Source organism: Tursiops truncatus, chromosome 7 (assembly GCF_011762595.2).
Source record: "Tursiops truncatus isolate mTurTru1 chromosome 7, mTurTru1.mat.Y, whole genome shotgun sequence".
Lineage (NCBI taxonomy): Eukaryota > Metazoa > Chordata > Mammalia > Artiodactyla > Delphinidae > Tursiops > Tursiops truncatus.
This window is the reverse complement of record NC_047040.1, coordinates 62,910,521-62,930,802: the sequence shown is the minus strand read 5'-3', so window position 1 is coordinate 62,930,802 and position 20,282 is coordinate 62,910,521. Positions and strand designations below refer to the sequence as shown.

The window sequence follows — 20,282 nt, the reverse complement described above, 5'->3', positions numbered from 1 at the left end:
CCCCACTTTCACCAATGGACAGATCATCCAAAATGAAAATAAATAAGAAAACACAAGCTTTAAATGATATTTTAAAAATGATGAACTTAATTGATATATATAGGACATTCCAACCCAAAACAACAGAATACACATTCTTCTCAAGTGCTCATGGAACATTCTCCAAGACAGATTGTATCTTGAGTCACAAGTCAAGCCTTGGTAAATTTAAGAAAATTGAAATCCTATAAAGTATCTTTTCCGACCACAACGTTATGAGGCTAGATATCAATTACAAGAAAAAATCTGTAAGAAATACAAACACATAGAGGCTAAATAACACACACCTTAATAACCAAGATATCACTGAAGAAATCAAAGAAGAAATCAAAAAATACCTAGAAACAAATGATAATGAAAACACGATGACCCAAAACCTGTGGGATGCAGCAAAAGCAGTTCTAAGAGGGAAGTTTATAGCAATACAATCCTACCTTAAGAAAAAAGAAACATCTCAAATAAACAACCTAACCGTACACCTAAAGCAATTAGAGAAAGAAGAACAAAAAAACTCCAAAGTTAGAAGAAGGAAAGAAATCATAAAGATCAGATCAGAAAAAAATGAAAAAGAAATTAAGGAAACAATAGCAAAGATCAATAAAACTAAAAGCTGGTTTTTGAGAAGATAAACAAAATTGATAAACCATTAGCCAGACTCATCAAGAAAAAAGGGAGAATATTCAAATCAATAGAATTAGACATGAAAAAGGAGAAGTAACAACTGACACTGCAGAAATACAAAGGATCATGACAGATTACTACAAGCAACTCTATGCCAATAAAATGGACAGCCTGGAAGAAATGGACAAATTCTTAGAAATGCACAACCTTCTGAGACTGAACCAGGAAGAAATAGAAAATATGAACAGACTAATCACAAGCACTGAAATTGAAACTGTGATTAAAAACCTTCCAACAAACAAAAGCCCAGGACGAGGTGGCTTCACAAGTGAATTCTATCAAACATTTAGAGAAGAGCTAACACCTGTCCTTCTCAAACTCTTCCAAAATATAGCAGAGGGAGGAACACTCCCAAACTCATTCTACGAGGCCACCATCACTCTGATACCAAAACCAGACAAAGAGGTCACAAAGAAAGAAAACTACAGGCCAATATCACTGATGAACATAGATGCAAAAATCCTCAACAAAATACTAGCAAACAGAATCCAACAGCACATTAAAAGGATCATACACCATGATCAAGTGGGGTTCATTCCAGGAATGCAAGGATTCTTCAATATACGCAAATCAATCAACGTGATACATGTTGCTCAATAGATGCAGAGAAAACTTTCGACAAAATTCAACACCCATTTATGATAAAAACCCTGCAGAAAGTAGGCATAGAGGGAACTTTCCTCAACGTAATAAAGGTCATATATGACAAACCCATAGCCAACGTCGTCCTCAATGGTGAAAAACTGAAAGCATTTCCACTAAGATCAGGAACAAGACAAGGTTGCCCACTCTCACCACTATTATTCAACATAGTTTTGGAAGTTTTAGCCAAAGCAATTAGAGAAGAAAAAGAAATAAAAGGAATCCAAATCAGAAACGAAGAAGTAAAGCTGTCACTGTTTGCAGATGACGTGATACTATACATAGAGAATCCTAAAGATGCTACCAGAAAACTACTAGAGCTAATCAATGAATTTGGTAAAGTAGCAGGATACAAAATTAATGCACAGAAATTTCTTGCATTCCTATACACTAATGATGAAAATTCTGAAAGAGAAATTAAGGAAACACTCCCATTTACCATTGCAACAAAGAGAATAAAATATCTAGGAATAAACCTACCTAAGGAGACAAAAGACCTGTATGCAGAAAATGATAAGACACTGATTAAAGAAATTAAAGATGATAAAAATAGATGGAAAGATATACCATGTTCTTGGATTGGAAGAATCAACAATGTGGAAATGACTCTACTACCCAAAGCAATCTACAGATTCAATGCAATACCTGTCAAACTATCACTGGCATTTTTCACAGAACTAGAACAAAAAGTTTCACAATTTGTAGGGAAACACGAAACACCCCAAATAGCCAAAGCAATCTTGAGAAACAAAAACAGAGCTGGAGGAATCAGGCTCCCTGATTTCAGAGTATACTGCAAAGCTACAGTAATCAAGACAGTATGGTACTGGCACATAAACAGAAATATAGATCAATGCAACAGGATAGAAAGCCCAGAGATAAACCTACGCACATATGGTCACCTTATCTTTGATACAGGAGGCAAGAATATACAGTGGAGAAAAGACAGCCTCTTCAATAAGTGGTGCTGGGAAAACGAGACAGCTACATATAAAAGAATGAAATTAGAACATTCCCTAACACCATACACAAAAATAAACTCAAAATGGATTAAAGACCTAAATGTAAGGCCAGACACTATCAAACTCTTAGAGGAAAACATAGGCAGAACACTCTATGACATAAATCACAGCAAGATCCTTTTTGACCCACCTCCTAGAGAAATGGAAATAAGAACAAAAATAAACAAATGGGACCTAATGAAACTTCAAAGCTTTTGCACAGCAAAGGAAACCATAAACAAGATGAAAAGACAACCCTCAGAATGGGAGAAAATATTTGCAAATGAAGCAACTGACAAAGGATTCATCTCCAAAATATACAGGCAGCTCATGCAGCTCAGTATCAAAAAAAACAAACAACCCAATCCAAAAATGGGCAGAAGATCTAAATAGATATTTCTCCAAAGAAGATATACAGATTGCCAACAAACACATGAAAGAATGCTCAACATCATTAATCATGAGAGAAATGCAAATCAAAACTACAATGAGATATCATCTCACACCGGTCAGAATGGCCATCATCAAAATATCTACAAACAGTAAATGCTGGAGAGAGTGTGGAGAAAAGGGAATCCTCTTGCACTGTTGGTGGGAATGTAAATTGATACAGCCACTATGGAGAACAGTATGGAGGTTCCTTAAAAAACTAAAAATAGAACTACTATATGACCCAGCTATCCCACTACTGGGCATATACCCTGAGAAAAGCAGAATTCAAAAAGAGTCATGTAGCAAAATGTTCATTGCAGCTCTATTTACAATAGCCAGGACATGGAAGCAACCTAAGTGTCCATCGACAGATGAATGGATAAAGAAGATGTGGCACATATATACAATGGAATATTACTCAGCCATAAAAAGGAATGAAACTGAGTTACTTGTAGTAAGGTGGATGGACCTAGAGATTGTAATACAGAGTGAAGTAAGTCAGAAAGAGAAAAATAAATACCGTATGCTAACACATATATATGGAATCTAAAAAAAAGAAAAGAAATGGTCAGGGGCTTCCCTGGTGGTGCAGTGGTTGAGAGTCCGCCTGCCAATGCAGGGGACACGGGCTCGTGCCCTGGTCCGGGAAGATCCACATGCTGTGGAGCGGCTGGGCCCGTGAGCCATGGCCGCTGAGCCTGCGCGTCCAGAGCCTGTGCTCCACAATGGAGAGGCCACAGCAGTGAGAGGCCCGCGTACCGAAAAAAAAAAAAAAAGATCAAAAGAACCTAGGGGCAAGACACGAATTAAGATGCAGACCTACTACAGAATGGACTTGAGGATACAGGGAGGGGGAAGGGTAAGCTGGGACAAAATGAGAGAGTGGCATGGACATATATACACTACCGAATGTAAAATAGATAGCTAGTGGGAAGCAGCTGCATGGCAGAGGGAGATCAGCTCGGTGCTTTGTGACCACCTAGAGGGTTGGGATAGGGAGGGTGGGAGGGAGGGAGATGCAAGAGGGAAGAAATATGGGGACATATGTATATGTATAACTGATTCACTTTGTTATAAAGTAGAAACTAATGCACCATTTTAAAGCAATGATACTCTAATGAAGATGTTTAAAAAAAAAAGACCAAATGCAGCCAAAAATAAATAAATAAAATAAATAAATTTATTTTTAAAAATTGAATACGATTCAATGTTATGCTATGTTTGAAACATCAGGGCAGTGTTTAGTTCCTTCTCCCTTGAAGCTTATTAAACTCCTTACATAATGCATCTTGTAGTTATGAGTGGCAACATCATGGACATAAATGAAGAACCTGTTTCTAGAACTAGAAGAGGTGCTGAGTCCTTAATTGCAAGACGCAGTAAGCAACCATGCTTGCTAAACATTTTCTCTCACTGGATTCATCCTTCTGCTCCTGAGACAAGGTGTTCTTCTATGAAATTTATTTAAACCAACTCTATTAGATATTGAGACCTCTATCTATTTATTATCAATATATTAAAGCCAAAAGAGAGCCTTAATAATCCTTCCATCATAGTTATAAGATTGTTAAGTAGTACTTTATTCCAAATTTGGCATTGTGAATCAGTGTTTATAATTACTCCCAAAATGGATTCTCATACTGAAATTCTTTAAAGACAATTTAAAATTACATCATGTACAATGGATGTGCTTGTAATTAAAATATTCTCTGACTTATTTTCTTTATATATCTTGTGGTTTGGACCTTATTTTACTATAAAAATTTAATTTTTCATCCTAGTTTTAAAATCCCTTGATGTCCTACTACGTGCAGCTCTGTAACTAAACAGAAAGATCAAAGAGTCTGTAGATCATGGGCAGGTTGGAACGGGACTCAACAGATTCTAGGTTTACATGTGTCAAATAAACAGAAATGTTCGCTAGGTCACATGGTTACCAAATAAAGGACCTTCTGGTTAGGTTTGACAGAGCTATTCTCAGGGCAAGGCAAAGTGCCCAAGTTGATACAATCATAAATAATATATAGTCACCAACTTTAAGAAGCTTATAATTTAGTAACGGGATAAGACAACATGACCTGTAATAAGCCTCAATAAGAAAACTGCCATGAAAAGATTCAAATGAAGAGTAATGGGGGATCGAAAATGGGAGTATCAGGGCTGAAGAATGAAGTTCAGTGATTAAGCAAGGATTTGAGGAGGAGGGATGGTCACCTTATGTGAAAGTTAGACTGTACCCACCACAGCAATAGACATCCTGATGAAGAAAATTTAATATTGTTATATGTGTTGATTCTTCTCCTATCTCTTTCATTTTTATGTTGTTTTGAATGATGTTAAAATTAAGTGTTAATTTTAAATGCACTCTTAAACAATTATTATAAAATTGTATGAACTGAACAAATGCCCATAAAACCTAATCAGTCCCCATTAATTTAAAATTTGTGATAACTTGTATATCAAACATTTCTGTTGTCAAACACTTTTGCCAAGGTTACTATAATTTAAGAAGGAGATTTAAAATTTTACAAAAATAGTTTTCAGATATCCTTAAAAATTTTTAAAGGATACCTACATAATCAAATAATCTGCTAAGTACCTGTAATTTGCTTATGTTTATTAGAATGGTTCATCTAAGAACTATCAATTAAGCCTTAACAGCTCAGTTTTAGTTACCATGTATTCTTAAAAGTATTTAATTAATTTGTGTTTCTTTTAAAATATCATGTAAAACATTATGTAAAATTTAGAGTTTCCATCAGGTCTTAATGGAGTCTCCCATTTGGTTTGACTTAGTGAAATAATACTAGATAAAGGCCTTGAAAACTCATCTTCGCTTAAAGGGCATACAGTAGTCTCCAGGGGAGACTTCTTCCATCCCCCCCTGAGCGATCGGTACCTTTCTGTCCTCTTCATAAGTAGACTTATGATCTACAAGTGCTAATGGAGGTTCAGGTCCCAGGTAAGAAAGCTGAGACTTGGACCGTTGCCGGATGGAAGCTCTGTAAGTAAACAGAAAGATGAGTTAGCCTATAAATTATGGGCAGGTTGGAACAGGACTCAGCTGGTTCCGAGTTTACATCACTTGTGTCAAATGAACAGAAATGTTTGCTAGGTTACATGGTAACCAGATAAGGGAGCTTCCTGGTAAAGTTTGATAGAGCTATTCTTAAGGCAAAGCTAATCAGTTTGGTTGCTGTGGACAGCAGGCTAGACCCTGATTCAGAGTATAACCGAGGAGGGAGAAACAGAAGGGGGGCAAAGTTGTTCCACTAGTCCACCAAAAAAAGGTCCAAGACTCAAATCCATTCCAAACCCACATGGTTCTACTAATTGCTATAATGGCAATGGTCCATCACTGTTACCTCCCTTCTGTTTGTAGGCTGTAGTTTTGTTATCTCTCCTTCTCTCCCTCTCTCTCTTTCTCTTTCACCCTGATGTTTGCTTTAGCATAATGCCACCTGGATACAAATGGACCAGTAGGAGGAAAGAGGGCCACTAGTGAGGTTTTCTCCAGGCTATATACTGCCCATAGGGATGGATTCAGTTAACAAATCTCTTATTGAAATATAATTTAACTTGGTGTGTTCATTCATTCACTCGACAGAAGCTTACCGTGCACCTACAACATGCAAACCAGTGCCAGGTGCTTTGGGGGATACAAAGACTGGTCAATTAGAGACTTCTCCCTAAGGGGCTTTATAGAAGAGCAGTGCATGCATCCAACCCTGATGTAAGGGAGAATGTGGTAAGTGCTATAAGGCAGATTTAAATAAACAGTATGGAAATTTAAAGGAAAAAGGAATGTATGTCAGGTGTTACCATAAAAAGTTTCACAGAGGAGGTAGTTAAAGTAGGTTCTGGGTATCTGTAGGCTGGAGGGAAGAGCATTGCTGATTGACAGAACAGTATAAAGAGAAGCATGGAGACAGAGTTACTAGTTATATATACTTAGTATAGAGCAGATACAGGAAGTAATTGATTCAAATTGTTTTGTTTTTTCCCTGAGATTTCTAGGAAGGAGACTCCTACTCTCCTCTAGATTAAACTTGAAAGTATGTGACACTGGAAGCTGTTGGCAATTATGTCAAGGAAAGAAGCTTCCTGAAAAATGAATACTGAAAAATAAGTAGAGCAGAGAAGGAAAGAGAAAGAAACCGTATGTACCTTGGACAAATCATCGAAGCCCCAGCCTTGCTTGATGCCAAAGCCTCCTTGGACTATTTATTGAGTTATGTTAACTTATTCTTTCCCTTTAAAGGTTAAACCAGGTTGGCTTAGGTTTTCAGCCATTTACAAATAAGAGTCTAAGTGATAGAGGCAATCCTGAAGACTTGAGAGGACAGAAGTTACACTATCAAAGCACTTAATCTGAAGAAGTACGGCGTAAAGAGAATGATTTAGAGATGAGGAGACCTGCATCGGCTGTGGTAGTGTGATCTAGATGGAGCTATTCATAAGTCTCTCTCTGTCATCCACATGCAGGTGAAGTTAGACTAAAACAAATACCAAGGTGGTGCCTGCCTATTATTGATGCTCATCTAGCCTTCTTGAGAAGGCAGCAACGCATCAACTGCATGACTCTAATTTGTTCCCATGTCCTGTTGATGGCATCGCCGTCCCCTTAGTCACCAGGTTCAACAGGGGCATTTATGTCAAGTCCTCCATCTTCCTTGCTCTTGCTCAAACTATTGCCAAGTCTCACTGTGATCAGGCATGAAACCACACCTCACCCCGATTCCCTGCTACCACACTGGCCTCCGGGACACCCGAATCCCCTCCCACTTGGCCTGAAACTCTGCAGCAATAGAGTCATCTCTTTAAGGTAGGTTAACTAAGGTTGAGAGGTCATCTCCCAAAAGTGTGAGAAATAGGTATGTGTCAGCTAGAGAGAGCAGAGTGCATGACAGGGCTGAGACTTAAGGTTATGGGCCTAAATAGAAACTCAGAGCAGTAGAAGCCAAGGTAGGAGTATGTGCAGAAGAAGAGGGCATCAAAATATAGCTGCCTACAGCCCAGTTCTGAGCATGGAAGACCTTGATCCTTGTCCCCTCAAATTTCTACTACTTCATCTTATATTTCTTAAATCTCTCTTTCTCTCATTCCCTGTTGCCCACCATTCCACCTGTCTAGCATAAGCTGTCCCAGTGAGACCATGGGCAGTAAGGGTGTGAGACAGGGGCCTGACCTGCCCCCTCTGGTCTGCCATAAACACCAGCATTAGAATTCTATCACACTCCTTTTCAGAAACTACAACATCTGCCCCTCCCTTCCTCAGAAGCTGAGTGCCACTCCCCACCACAAATAAAAACAGCTAATTTGGGAATATATGTTCTCTCTGTCAACATTATTATTTAGGAAATTACTGTCATCCATGAAATTGCTCTTGAACCTAAAATACATTACTAAAGAGAGACTTAGGCATCAGAAGGACTGAAGCCAAGGAAGTATGATACAAATGAACATTTCAATGAGTCATCTTAAAAAAACAATCTGTCAGCATACACAATAAGATATTTTTAACAGACCTTCTTACTCAAACTTATAAATCTTTCTCTGCAGGAGGTTAATAGCTACTTTCTGTGTATAGGTGGTATTTCTGTGTTTCTCTTCCCAGTCACTCAGATGGAGAATTTGTGAGAACTAGTAGCTAAATAGGAAATATTTATATTAAAAATGGTTATCTGTTCCTAATAGTAAACTGTAAGTAAACTATGTAGAATGGGAAAAATTTTGTTCATCTGAAAAATTAAGAAAATATTAATTTTCTTGTTGACATGACCATGAGATACATCTCCTCTTTGCAACCTTTAATTTAGTGATCAAAAGAGTTGCCTAGTCATTTTCTGTGTTTAAGAAGTTAGTTGGTATCTTCAGATTGTGATTCTAATGACCTTTATAATTTTTTTTCTTCCAATCAGAAAAAAAGCTGGTTAAACATAATACCAGATGTCTATAAAAATTGCCTAACATTTTTGGCAATTTTTATATCTTTTATTTTACAGAGAAACATGAAGCTATTGTTTTATTACTTTCCAAATTCAAAAAATTCAATAAAAGTAGCATTTCTTAGAATTTTTCTGAATAGACTTGTTCTTAAAAGGAAAAATAAAAATCAGTGAATATTAAAAATAAGTAAATCTGTGTTTGAACTACTTGGAGTTGTTACCTGAATATTATATTTTAAGCTTCTTTAACCGTTTTTCAATAAACAATTAGCTGCCTTGAATGAGCAAGTCCTAAACTGAGTCTTTGTTCAGAGCACAGCCTTGAATTAAATGTCCTAGAAATGGTAAACTCCATGGTGGAGAAATATGCTGTCAGTCTGTTGCCTACAAATAGTTTCCTACCTTAAGAAAAAAAGATCTTGAATAACATTTTCACAAATATAGACAAATACTCCTGGGCAGAATTATTCTTAATACATAGACTTTTAACATTAAAGGAACTATTTTTTTTAAACTTTTAAACCAGAATGAAAAGCTAAATTTATAGTCTTGCTATATAGCATGCTCCAAAAATATGCTTTGGAAATCAATGCCCATGTATTGATCTAGGAAAAAAAAAATTCATGTTTAGGAAAATTCTCTTTAAACGTCAGACAATGACTCTCTTATTTAATCTAGTTAGAGAATGATTTGACTTTGGATGGGTAACTCTGGGAGCAGAAATATTTGTAATTCAATTACAGCTCAGCAGGTTGAAGAATGAAGCTAAAGGCATCAATTTGACCTCCATTTAAGACAGTGCTTCATACCACAGTTAGCTTTGGGAGACAAGTCTGAAGAGATTTTTTTAAAATCCCCTTTCTAAGCTTAATAAACAATGTTTTAACTACAGAGCATCTTTATCATGACCCCTACCCTCAATAAAATGAGAAGCCAAATTTAAACAAAAAATCTCTATGAATTGGAGACAGAAATGTCAATATAGCAAGCAAGGATTCATTTGCATGTTCATTATTACACAAGACCTGGGGCTGTGCTTAAGTAAGGGCTCTCCAGGTTGTACCTGAGGTATTGCCAGAGGATCTTAGCTGCAGTGGGCTCCTAAGAACATCTGAAAACTTTAAAATCTGCCCTGTGACTTGAGCTTACCTTAAGCTAGCTTGGTAGCTCCCTCTGCTAAAGGTCTGTTTTCTCTCAAGTAAGGTATCTTCAGTTTCATCTTTTCCTATTCAACACAACACAAGTGATCCCTTAGTGCATACAATAAACAGAACCATATCAAAATAAAATGATTATTTACTATATTTCCCTAGCATATCATTACTATGTCTGATGCTAAAACAGTCTATTAACTTTATTGCAATAAATGAAAGTTAGCACTTGTCCAGCACATTCTAACAAAAACAACAACAAAAAAAATCAAAATACTGAGCAAGATTGAATCTTTTGAACTATATGATAGCCTATGTGTTATCACCACAGAAATAGAAAACCTATAGATATAGCCGATATGAACCACAAAACAACTTATAAGAAGCCTACTAGAGGTGGCAAAAAAAAAAAAGATAGACGCACCAAGTTAAAAAACAAAACCAGAACTTTTCAGAATAAATCACATGTGTTAAACGTATACAGTCATTTTACCCAATAGCGTTCACAAATCCAGACGTGATATGGTAGAGAAAGTTTGGAATGTTTGGTTAATGTAGGTTGAGGTAAACCACCAAACCTGAAAATTCAGATTGAAAAAGAGAAGGTATACTAGGGCCTGAAGTATCTATCTACATTAGTGAAAATAAGCATAAACCTTTTTAGCCATTGGTTAATTCACTCAGCCAACTAGAGGAGAGCTCCTACTGAGTGCAGGACACTCTAGGAAGACTCTCCTATTTGCAAACTGTGAGGGGAAAAAAGGGATGGAATTGAAAGTTCTTCCACAAAAGACCTGTGTTTTAGCTCTATGACTTGATCAATAAATAAACCTCCTGAGCATTGTTCTTTCCTTTATCATCTATATAATGTCTCCCAGGGCTTTGAGGAGAACAAATAAGATACTGCATAGAAATCCAAAAAATGCATAGAAATCCAAAAAACATTATATATAGCTAACTAATATAATGTACAAGCATAATGGAAAAGGCACTTGCCCTTTATGTCTTTTTCATTAAAGGCTTGATCTCCTTGACTTTGCAAAGTCATTAGAGTGAAGTAAACTCCTTTCCTTTCCAACAGTTCTTCATGGGTGCCTCTTTCCACTGCTGTACCACGTTCAAAACCAATAATGACGTCTGCAGCTCTAACCGTGGATAGGCGATGAGCGACAGAAATGATTGTGAGCCCATGCTGAACCTGTAAGAGTGTACAGTGCACAGTTAAGCCAGACTGTAAGACAGAGCTGACATTGACATTTGGGCAGTCTCTGAATCCACAAGTAAGGCAGAGCCTCAGTTCCTGGGAAGATCCTTAAACAGGCTATACAGACATTAGAAAATGCCAGCGTGCTTTCTTGTGGCTAATAAACGCCATCACATCATATCACACCAATCAGCAATTGGTCCGGCTGCTGCTCTTAATCAACAGCTGAAAACCAAAATGGAAATTTCTTAAATCACATATTTTATGTTAGACTTAACAAGATTTAAAATTTTACACGTGCAGCTTTTAGAAGCACATCATAATGTCTTCCATTCAACTGTGAGGAACATAGTGGGGAGCCAATATGTTCCAGATGGATACACTGACCCATGTATGTAGTCCTTCTCTGTCCCTCTTTCTGTCTCTCCTCTCTACAGCTGCCTTTCCTACAGCAACACAAGAATTTCCACACAGACTTATGAAAGGAACTCAGACTTTCAACAAACCTTACTCAGTGCCTCTTGCACCATGGCTTCACTCTCATTGTCCAGTGCCGAGGTGGCCATGTCCAAAAGTAGGATCTTCGGGTTTCGGACAAGGGCTCTAGCAATGGCTAGTCTTTGTTTCTGGCCGCCACTCATCTGGCCTCCTCCTTCTCCAACAAGAGTGTCAAATTGCTAGGAAGAAGGTGACATCAGTAATGAAGAGGAAGAATTTGAAGGATCCTGACCGATTCTTTACAAAGGTCCTTTCTAGCTTCCTCCTCAAGCATGAATTTTCACAGGTCCGCCTTTCACTTAAAAAGACTCTTTCCTGAAACAGGGTATTATCTAATCAATATTTGTGTATAAAATAAAGATACTGATTTATCCTTTCATTCTGGGATGTAAAAATGTTTCTCTTTAGCTCAACTTCAAATAAAATGTTTCCACCACAATAAAAGTGGATCAGGGTCCTGAAAATCCATCTTAGAGGATTAGAGCATGTGTCAAAGCATTGCCTCTTTTTTCTAGCTAGACAACACAGAAAAACACAACGCTAAAACTGTCTATATATTATGAATGAAAGATCAAAGTAGCTTTAAAATCATTATCATGAATAGCAAACAGTTACTGAGTATCTTGCATGTCTAGCATTATACTGGGATCTCACAATGGGGCACTGTGGTCAGACTTTTATCTTGCTTATTATTAGCCAACATGAGTTGAGCGCCTACCATGTAGAAAGCATGAATCTGAGCCCTCTACACATATCATCATATTTAGTCCTCACAGATGCCACATGAGGTAGGTACTATTATTCTGCTCAGTTGATGCATAAGGAAATACTGGGGCCTAAGGGGGCAAAGTAACTTGCCCAAGTTCATAAGGCTTGCAAGTAGAGAAGCTGGGATTTGTATGGAGGCAGACTGATTCTAAAGCTTTATACTTGTTAACCACTAGACTATGTAATACTCACAGCTGAAATCCTATTCATACAAACATTTTAGAAGGCTGAGTAGGAAGTATTCTAGAGCACGGACTCTGGAGCCAGACCACCTGGATGAGATCCTTGTCTCTCCTGCCTTGAGCAAGTGATTTGATCTCTTGGAACCTCAATTCTCCATCGGTAGATGCGGATAATAATAGTAGCTGCCTGACAGGATGACTGTGAGAGTTAAATGAATTAACAGATGTAAAGTGCTTAGAACAGTGCCTGATATGTAGTAAGCGCTAACTATGTGCAAACTAACAATAATGACTCTTCCATTTAGCAGACCACTGGCCGTGAAATCCGTACAAGTATATTACTAGGGAGTTGGTTTTTGTTGTCGTGTTGTATAAAATGAAGATGAATGAGGAAATTTTGAATATGTGAGATACAGTACTGAAGACACAGTATTAGCTGCCCAAGCACAAGAAAATTAGAGAGGAGTGACAATGATAGCCATCAAAAGGGCATTGTGAAAGTTACTGCCACATGACAAACTTATCATCCGCTTAGACAAATGCTTAATAGACAGAATAAGGAAATTGTATCTGGGTCAAAGGAGCTTTTAAAAGAAAGCTACCCCCGTTTGGTAGGTTTTTGATATATTACCAACAACATATTTTCAGACAAAGGGGAGAAACTCAAGATACATTTCTGGGCATAAAATTACAACATGACATTAAGATTTTAATAATTTAGGAATCAAATGAAAAGAAATGCACATTACTGTGTAATTTTTTTGCCTTCTACGACTTCTGGGTTTCCCTCTGGAATGAGAGGCTAGGGATACCTGTGGCAGGTCCATGATGAAGCTGTAGGCATTGGCTTCCTTGGCAGCTCGGACTATATCTTCCATCGTTGCATCTTCTCTGCCATAGCGAATATTCTCTGCAATGGTGGTGGAAAACAAAACAGGCTCTTGCTCCACTATCCCGATCTGAGCTCTAAGCCACTGAATGTTAAGAGAGCGAATGTCATGGCCATCCAAGGTCACCTAGAGAACAAGAATACAAAGTCACTTCTCTTGGAATCCTTCAGAGTTCTGAGTCATACTATTAGGTTGTACTTGACCTATGGGGAGAAAAAAAAGAGACCAACGAGATTGTGAAAGAAACAATTCCTCTTACAATGTGGTTGTTAATATAAGGATGACAACATAAATTGAAATCAAGTATAGCTGTAGGACAACTCGCTGTAGAAACACAATTGGTATAAAGCTCACTTGATATAGTTTAACATGATTGGCCCAGGAGTAGAAAAGTTTTTAATTCCTTAATAAAGAGTAGAGTCAGTTATTCACCATACTTTGAATATTTTTATCTTTTGACTTGAGGCCAAAATGAACTTCAAAAGACACAATGAAAATAAGCAATGATCTCTATCTTGTATATATATGTTTAGAACAAAATCTTACTTTCTGGCCAGACTCATCAAATGACATTTGGCTGTTCAAAAGCAATTGAAACTATATGTAATTGAAACTATATGTAAATATATGTAATATATTTAATAAAATATATGTAATTGAAACTATATGTAAATATATGTAACTATGTTTTATATATAGATATGTATGAGGTGTGTGTGTGTGTGTATATATATATATATATTTACCTACATTATAAGTGTGATAAGTAAATAAATATTACTATTAGAAAAAAGTAAAAATTTTACATCAAGAAAACATGATTTCTATATATTCAGAACATAGTTATGGTGGTATGTAGCAAAGAATACCCAATCAGAGAACAAAGTGTCTGTGAAGAAAGAGAACTCTATCACATTTGCCATGTCACTCTGACAGTACATGCATTATATAGAGCTCATTGCATGGAAGTCATTTAATATACAGTCAAATGATCCTATCTAAAGGCACCAAGGAGATGTTAACAAGAATGATTTTGAGGCAGAGTGAAAAGAGCATAGCCTTTGGCATCCAACAGATCTGGGTTCAGATCTCAATCTCTCTCCTTCCTCATTTGCAAAACGGGCATATTTATCTTTGGAGGTCACTGTGAAAATAAGTGATGATTTTCATAAAGCACTTGACATATAATATTGATAAATAGCAACTATTAATATTGTTTTTTAGTTTCAATCTATGTTGATAGACAAACACAAGGAGAAAGAAACAGTAGTTTTTTAACCTAACTTCTCAAAGCAATAATCGAGAGCTGTTCTCTGTTAATTCTGGTCATGTAAGCTTTCTTATACTTAGCGTTTGGAGAACCTTAGGGAACAATAATAATTTTGTTACAATAAGAAGAAAGAAATGGAAATGTTCCCTCACTGAAGAGGCAGCAATATCATTTTAAATGTATCTGCACATTCAGTTACATCACTGAGCATATGGACTGGTTATTTATCGAACACAACCACCATGGAGGGAATTAGTCCAGTTGGTACCGTCAAAAATCATTGTCAACTATGCAGATGTCAGGATGGTCTCAGTGTATGCTAGGCCTTTGTGTCTGACCAATGTATAACCATTTGCAATTTCCTATCCCCGTGGATTAAGAAGTTTCTAGAAAATACCCACCATGCCTTCACTGGGGTCATAGAATCGCTGAATGAGCTGCAGTGCCGTGCTTTTCCCAGCTCCACTGGATCCTACCATAGCTGTCATTTCCCCTGATTTAATGACCATGCTTAAGTTATTTAAAATCTGCAGAGAAAGGAAAAGAGCAATGTTCAGATTGCTGTCAATTAGGCTGCAAGTTAGAATGCTTTGTGAGGACACTGTGTATGTGTTTACTTATGCCCTCACAGCAATATCCACTGATTTCCCTCAATAACCAGAAAAATTAGTAAACAATGCCTAGGATGTGATTTTAGCATTTAGCACATTACTTAGTAATAAACTGATAGCTGTAACCAACAAATAAAACACTGTTGAAGTAAATAAGCCAGGCCGAATTTGAAAAGTATGTTCTAGAATCTAATTTAAAATGTTTCTGACACGTCAGGATACCTCAAGGAGACTGTCCCAATTAGCTTAGGGGAGAAAGCCACTTAGCAGTAGAAGACTTTATTAAAACAAACTACTGGCATTGGGGATGGAAGATAAAACAGAAATGACATAAATGTATTTCAATTCAACCGGTATTTGTTGAACAGCTATTATGAACTAGCTCCGAACAGATATTATAAATGAAGCTTTCACTTATCTGTTCAAAAGTCTTTACTGAGTAAGTACTACCTTGTGATCTATATTTCACAAAGCACTTTTACATATGTTGACATTTAATGTTTATATATATATATATAGTGCTACATTACAGTAATCAAAAATATACTTCAGAAATGTTATCAGAATATATGTAACTATGTTTTATATATAGATATGTATGAGGTGTGTGTGTGTGTGTGTGTGTATATATATATATATATATATATTTACCTACATTATAAGTATGTAGTATTAGAATTAAGTTGCATGGGATTAAGTTCTGTGGGGGTAATAGAAATAGTATTAAGAAAGGGTAGCTAACTATGGAAAACAGTACAAAGTTTCCTCAAAATATTAAAAATGGAACTGCCATATGATCCAGCAATTTCACTTCTGTGTATTTACTGGAAGAAAACAGAAACAATAATTTGAAAAGATACATGCATACTAGTGTTCATTGCAGTATTATTTACAATAGCCAAGATATGGAAGCAACCTAAGTATCCATCAATAGATGAATGAAGAAAATGTGGTATACACATATAAACACACACACACACACACACACACACACACACACACACACACACAATGGAATATTACTCAGCTCTAAAAAATTAAATCTTGCCATTTGTGACAACATGGATAAATCTAGAAGGTACTATGCTAAGTGAAATAAGTCAGACAGAGAAAGACAAATACTGTATGATCTTACATGTGGAATCTAAAAAACAAAATAAGCAAACAAGCAAAACAAAATGAAAATAGACTCCGAGATACAGAGAACAAAGGAGTGGTTCCCAGAGGGGAAAATAAGTGAAGGGGATAAAGAAGTACAAGCCTGCAGTTATAAAACAAAGGCACGTGGATATAATATACAGCATAAGGAATATGGTCAATAATATTGTAATAACTTTGTATGGGGACAGATGGTTACTAGACTTATCATGATGATCATTTCATAATGTATGCAAATGTCAAATTGCTATGTAGTATACGTGAAACCAGCACAATATTGTACATCAACTATATTTCAAATAAAAAAATAAAAAGAAAGGGTGGCTAAAGATACTCTTTAAAAATGAGGGATAAGTCTCCTCCCAAAGCCAGTTCATTTGGGGAGTAGATCCTAGTTTTCCTGTGGGGTAAATTGGCTTTAAAGATATTTGCTCAGTAGGTGCGGGAAAACTGTAAATTTTCTTCACCATGTGCCCTGGACAATCACCTAGTACAAGACATGTGACCATAATATCACAAGATTGCCTTTCCTTCAGGGACGGATCTAGAGATCCTTGTGAACTTATGGATAGGAAATAAAAAACGTCAAAGACAGCAGCTTTCCTTTGCCACTTCATACCCTACCCACTCAGTGTCCCGCCTCCTGCAGGCTTTAAGGAGGTGGTTGATAAGCCATCCTTCTGGATTGTTCTGATTGTTTTGCAGTTTGTTTAGCTTGTACTCACAGTGACAGGATCTGCTACTCATCTTAACAGAGCATCACTCAGTTGACTTAACCTGAATGTGCTACCAGACTGTGTTCCCACCAGAGAGATTTGCATATATTATTATCACAAGGAATACGGTTTGTGGCCTGAGGAATGACAAGACACCTGAGGTCACTTCCAGAGAAACGTGTCTCCCTGCCTTGTTCCTGGAAAATAAGTCACGCTTCATGAAAACAAGTATTCTGTGGCTCTGGAAATGAATCATCAAAGAAGAAATTGGCACTTACCTTCACCTCTGGTCTGGAAGGATAGTGGAAGGTCACATTATGGAATGCAATTTCACCCTTAATTCGATCCAACTTGTAACCATCTTCTGACATGCAGTCAATGAGGGGTTTCTGGAGTAGAATATAAAAGGAATATAGCAACAGCATGTATTATATGCATTTACTGTCCATCTCGGTTTGCACTGATTCATAAAACAGAACAACAACCAGGTTAAATACTGCAGTGATATGCCAAAGATAAGTTGCTTCCACATTAAATATGCATTAATGATAGTAATAATATTCACTACCATTCACTGAGAAATTAATGTGAGATTATTACTATATAGTAGTATTAATATATTACATATATTTATATATAACCAAACTTACATAAATAATTAATATACAATTAATTATAATTAATATAAAATGTCAATGATCATATAATTGGTATAAATATTATCACATTAATTTAATTAATTAGTATTTACTGTATACTACTATGATATATTATTACATAATGACAATAAAATAATGGGTTGGCCAAAAAGTTCGTTTGGGTTTTTCCATAAGATGTTATGGAAATATATAGTATTGATCTATAATTAATATATTAGTATATAATATATTGATATTATTATGGAGTATTGTAAATTGAGATACCACAGAAGACAATGTACAAGGTGTTTTAATATGCTTTTTTCATTTATGTAATCATCACTGTAACCTAACTAGACAGGTGATATGCCCATTTGTTCACTTGAGGAAGTAGAGGCATCTCAAGAGGCCAAGGTCCAGTAGTACCCAACATTTAAGTATCTATTGTAGATGATGATTAAAACTAACGTTCTCAAGTGGTGTCTTCAAATATACCAACTTTCAACTGATATGCTGAATTCCACCTCTGTTGTTGTTAGTGGTGAGCCTAATTCAGAACTTAACCATGTTGTTAGGTCATCAGACAAGAGTGAGGGTCATCTCCATCTACCAGAACACTCCAGGGTCAACTTCTTCCCTCTACCTCACTAGTGAGAGAAATTCATCATCATATCTCTATTTGGGGCTACAGTGTCATCTATTTCTTCTTCTTTGGTCTCTAGTAAAAATAATAAAATAATTTTTAAATGCCTTAATTTTTTGTAATCGTTTCAGGGGCCTCTCAGACTCGTCATCTTACTTGAGCATGCAACAACCCTAAGAATGAGGTAGACTTTGGATAGCTCTATGTGGTTTTCAACAATCTTTTTATACCCCAATAAATGAAACCCCCAAAATATAAAACAACATATTGCCACCTCCCCCCTTCTGTTCTTGAATTTTGACCTCTCTAGCTTGACCACTGATGTCCTTCAATAACTTAACCAGGGAAATCCTAGCCAGGCTGCCAGGGTCCTTTACAAGCCTGTAGACTTTCTGTCACATTTAGAAGTTAATCTAATCTTATGAACTTGGTCTTAAAGTCCTGCGTGATCTGGCCCCTTCCCATTCCTCCAGCCTCTGTCTCTTGCTCACTCTGTTCAGTCACACTGACTTTTAGTTCCTTGCACTCACCAAGCCCTTTTCCAACCTGGAGATCTCTTCCATGGATACCTCCCTGCTCTCACCTCTCAGGCATCTCCCCTCCCACGAGTCCCCTTTTGCATGGCTGACTCACCTCCTTCGGTTCTCAGCTCAGAAACGGTGTCACTGTCACTGTCACTCAATTTATTGAGTGATGGATTGTCACTCAATCCATCCCCTATCCCAACCACTATCACACTGACCTATTTTATTTCCTTGCTTTTACTTATCACCATCTAATATTATCTTATCTTTGAATGTGCCTACTTTGGTATTGCCTATTTCCCATATGATATGAGAGCAGGGGCCTTATTTGTTCTACTTCACTCTTGCACTGCCAGCTCAGAATGGGGTCTGGCTCATGACAGCACTCATTTAAGTACTGCTGAATTAAGGGCATTGTGATAGTTTCTCATATTTTTTAACATTGAGGATAAATTCCTCGTGAGTTCATTCCTGCCCCCAGCCCCAACCTGCTAATGGCCTTTACTTTTGGCTTTTACATACCCGGTCCATTGTCTCAAAAATGCTGGTGGCTGCTGCACGGCCAGCTGCAAAGGCTTCCAAACAGGAAGAGGCATTGCCAAGATTTAAAGCTCCTACTATGACACTGAGGAAAATCTGTAATAAAAACAGACAAACATAGTTTTCATCAATTTGTAAATAGTCTTCACTGTCATTTGGGCTGCCCACGTGAACTCAAAGATTTCTCAGAAATATTCTTCTGTGGGAGTTTGAAAGCTAAATAGCTCTTTGGAAACACTAGGAACAGTTTTTGTTCTGCAAAGTATCTCCAATTTTTCTACTGTTTTGATTTAAAAGACTACATTATTTTTGATTGAACATCACTATTCTACAAAGAAGAACATGTTTTTAGATCAGTAAGAGGTCTAAACAAGGCAGCACATAGACACTGAGTGGGTTAGAGTAGTGATACGATAATTGATTCATTATATAAACAGCCTTATAATGTTAAAGACTTCTGGTTAAAGGGTTGTTGAAATGATAAAGACACTGTGATTAGCTTGATTGTCCTAGAGACTGGTACATGCAAAATATGCCTACTACTACTGCTTCTGCTATATTCCTGCTACTAGTGAACTAGTTTTTAGGATAACTACTGCTATACTACTACTAGCAATAATAACAATAATAGTAAGGTATGTGTTTAAGTGCTCTACTCGTATTACTTCATTTAATCCTTACAACAGAAGAGGAAACAGAGGTGTATGGAGGCTGCCTAACTTACCCAGTGTCTCAACGTGTATTAA

The 20,282-nt window shown here is 36.8% G+C and overlaps 1 protein-coding gene across 3 annotated transcripts in view; it reads right to left on the bottom strand.

Moving 5' to 3' along the window:
- ABCB11 (ATP binding cassette subfamily B member 11) overlaps positions 1-20,282 on the bottom strand; it is an 86,249-nt gene that overhangs the window by 32,275 nt on the left and 33,692 nt on the right. For 2 of the 3 annotated variants that reach the window (XM_019923347.3, XM_019923345.3), the window contains exons 10-17: positions 19,519-19,632; positions 17,470-17,580; positions 15,108-15,233; positions 13,359-13,562; positions 11,605-11,775; positions 10,891-11,092; positions 9,893-9,962; positions 5,695-5,797 (exon numbers count right to left, since the gene is read on the bottom strand). In XM_019923347.3, coding sequence (XP_019778906.2) covers positions 5,695-5,797; positions 9,893-9,962; positions 10,891-11,092; positions 11,605-11,775; positions 13,359-13,562; positions 15,108-15,233; positions 17,470-17,580; positions 19,519-19,632 — 1,101 coding nt within the window. Of the gene's footprint in view, positions 1-5,694; positions 5,798-9,892; positions 9,969-10,890; positions 11,093-11,604; positions 11,776-13,358; positions 13,563-15,107; positions 15,234-17,469; positions 17,581-19,518; positions 19,633-20,282 lie in introns of all 3 variants that reach the window. The other variant, XM_019923346.3, reaches the window with a different exon arrangement.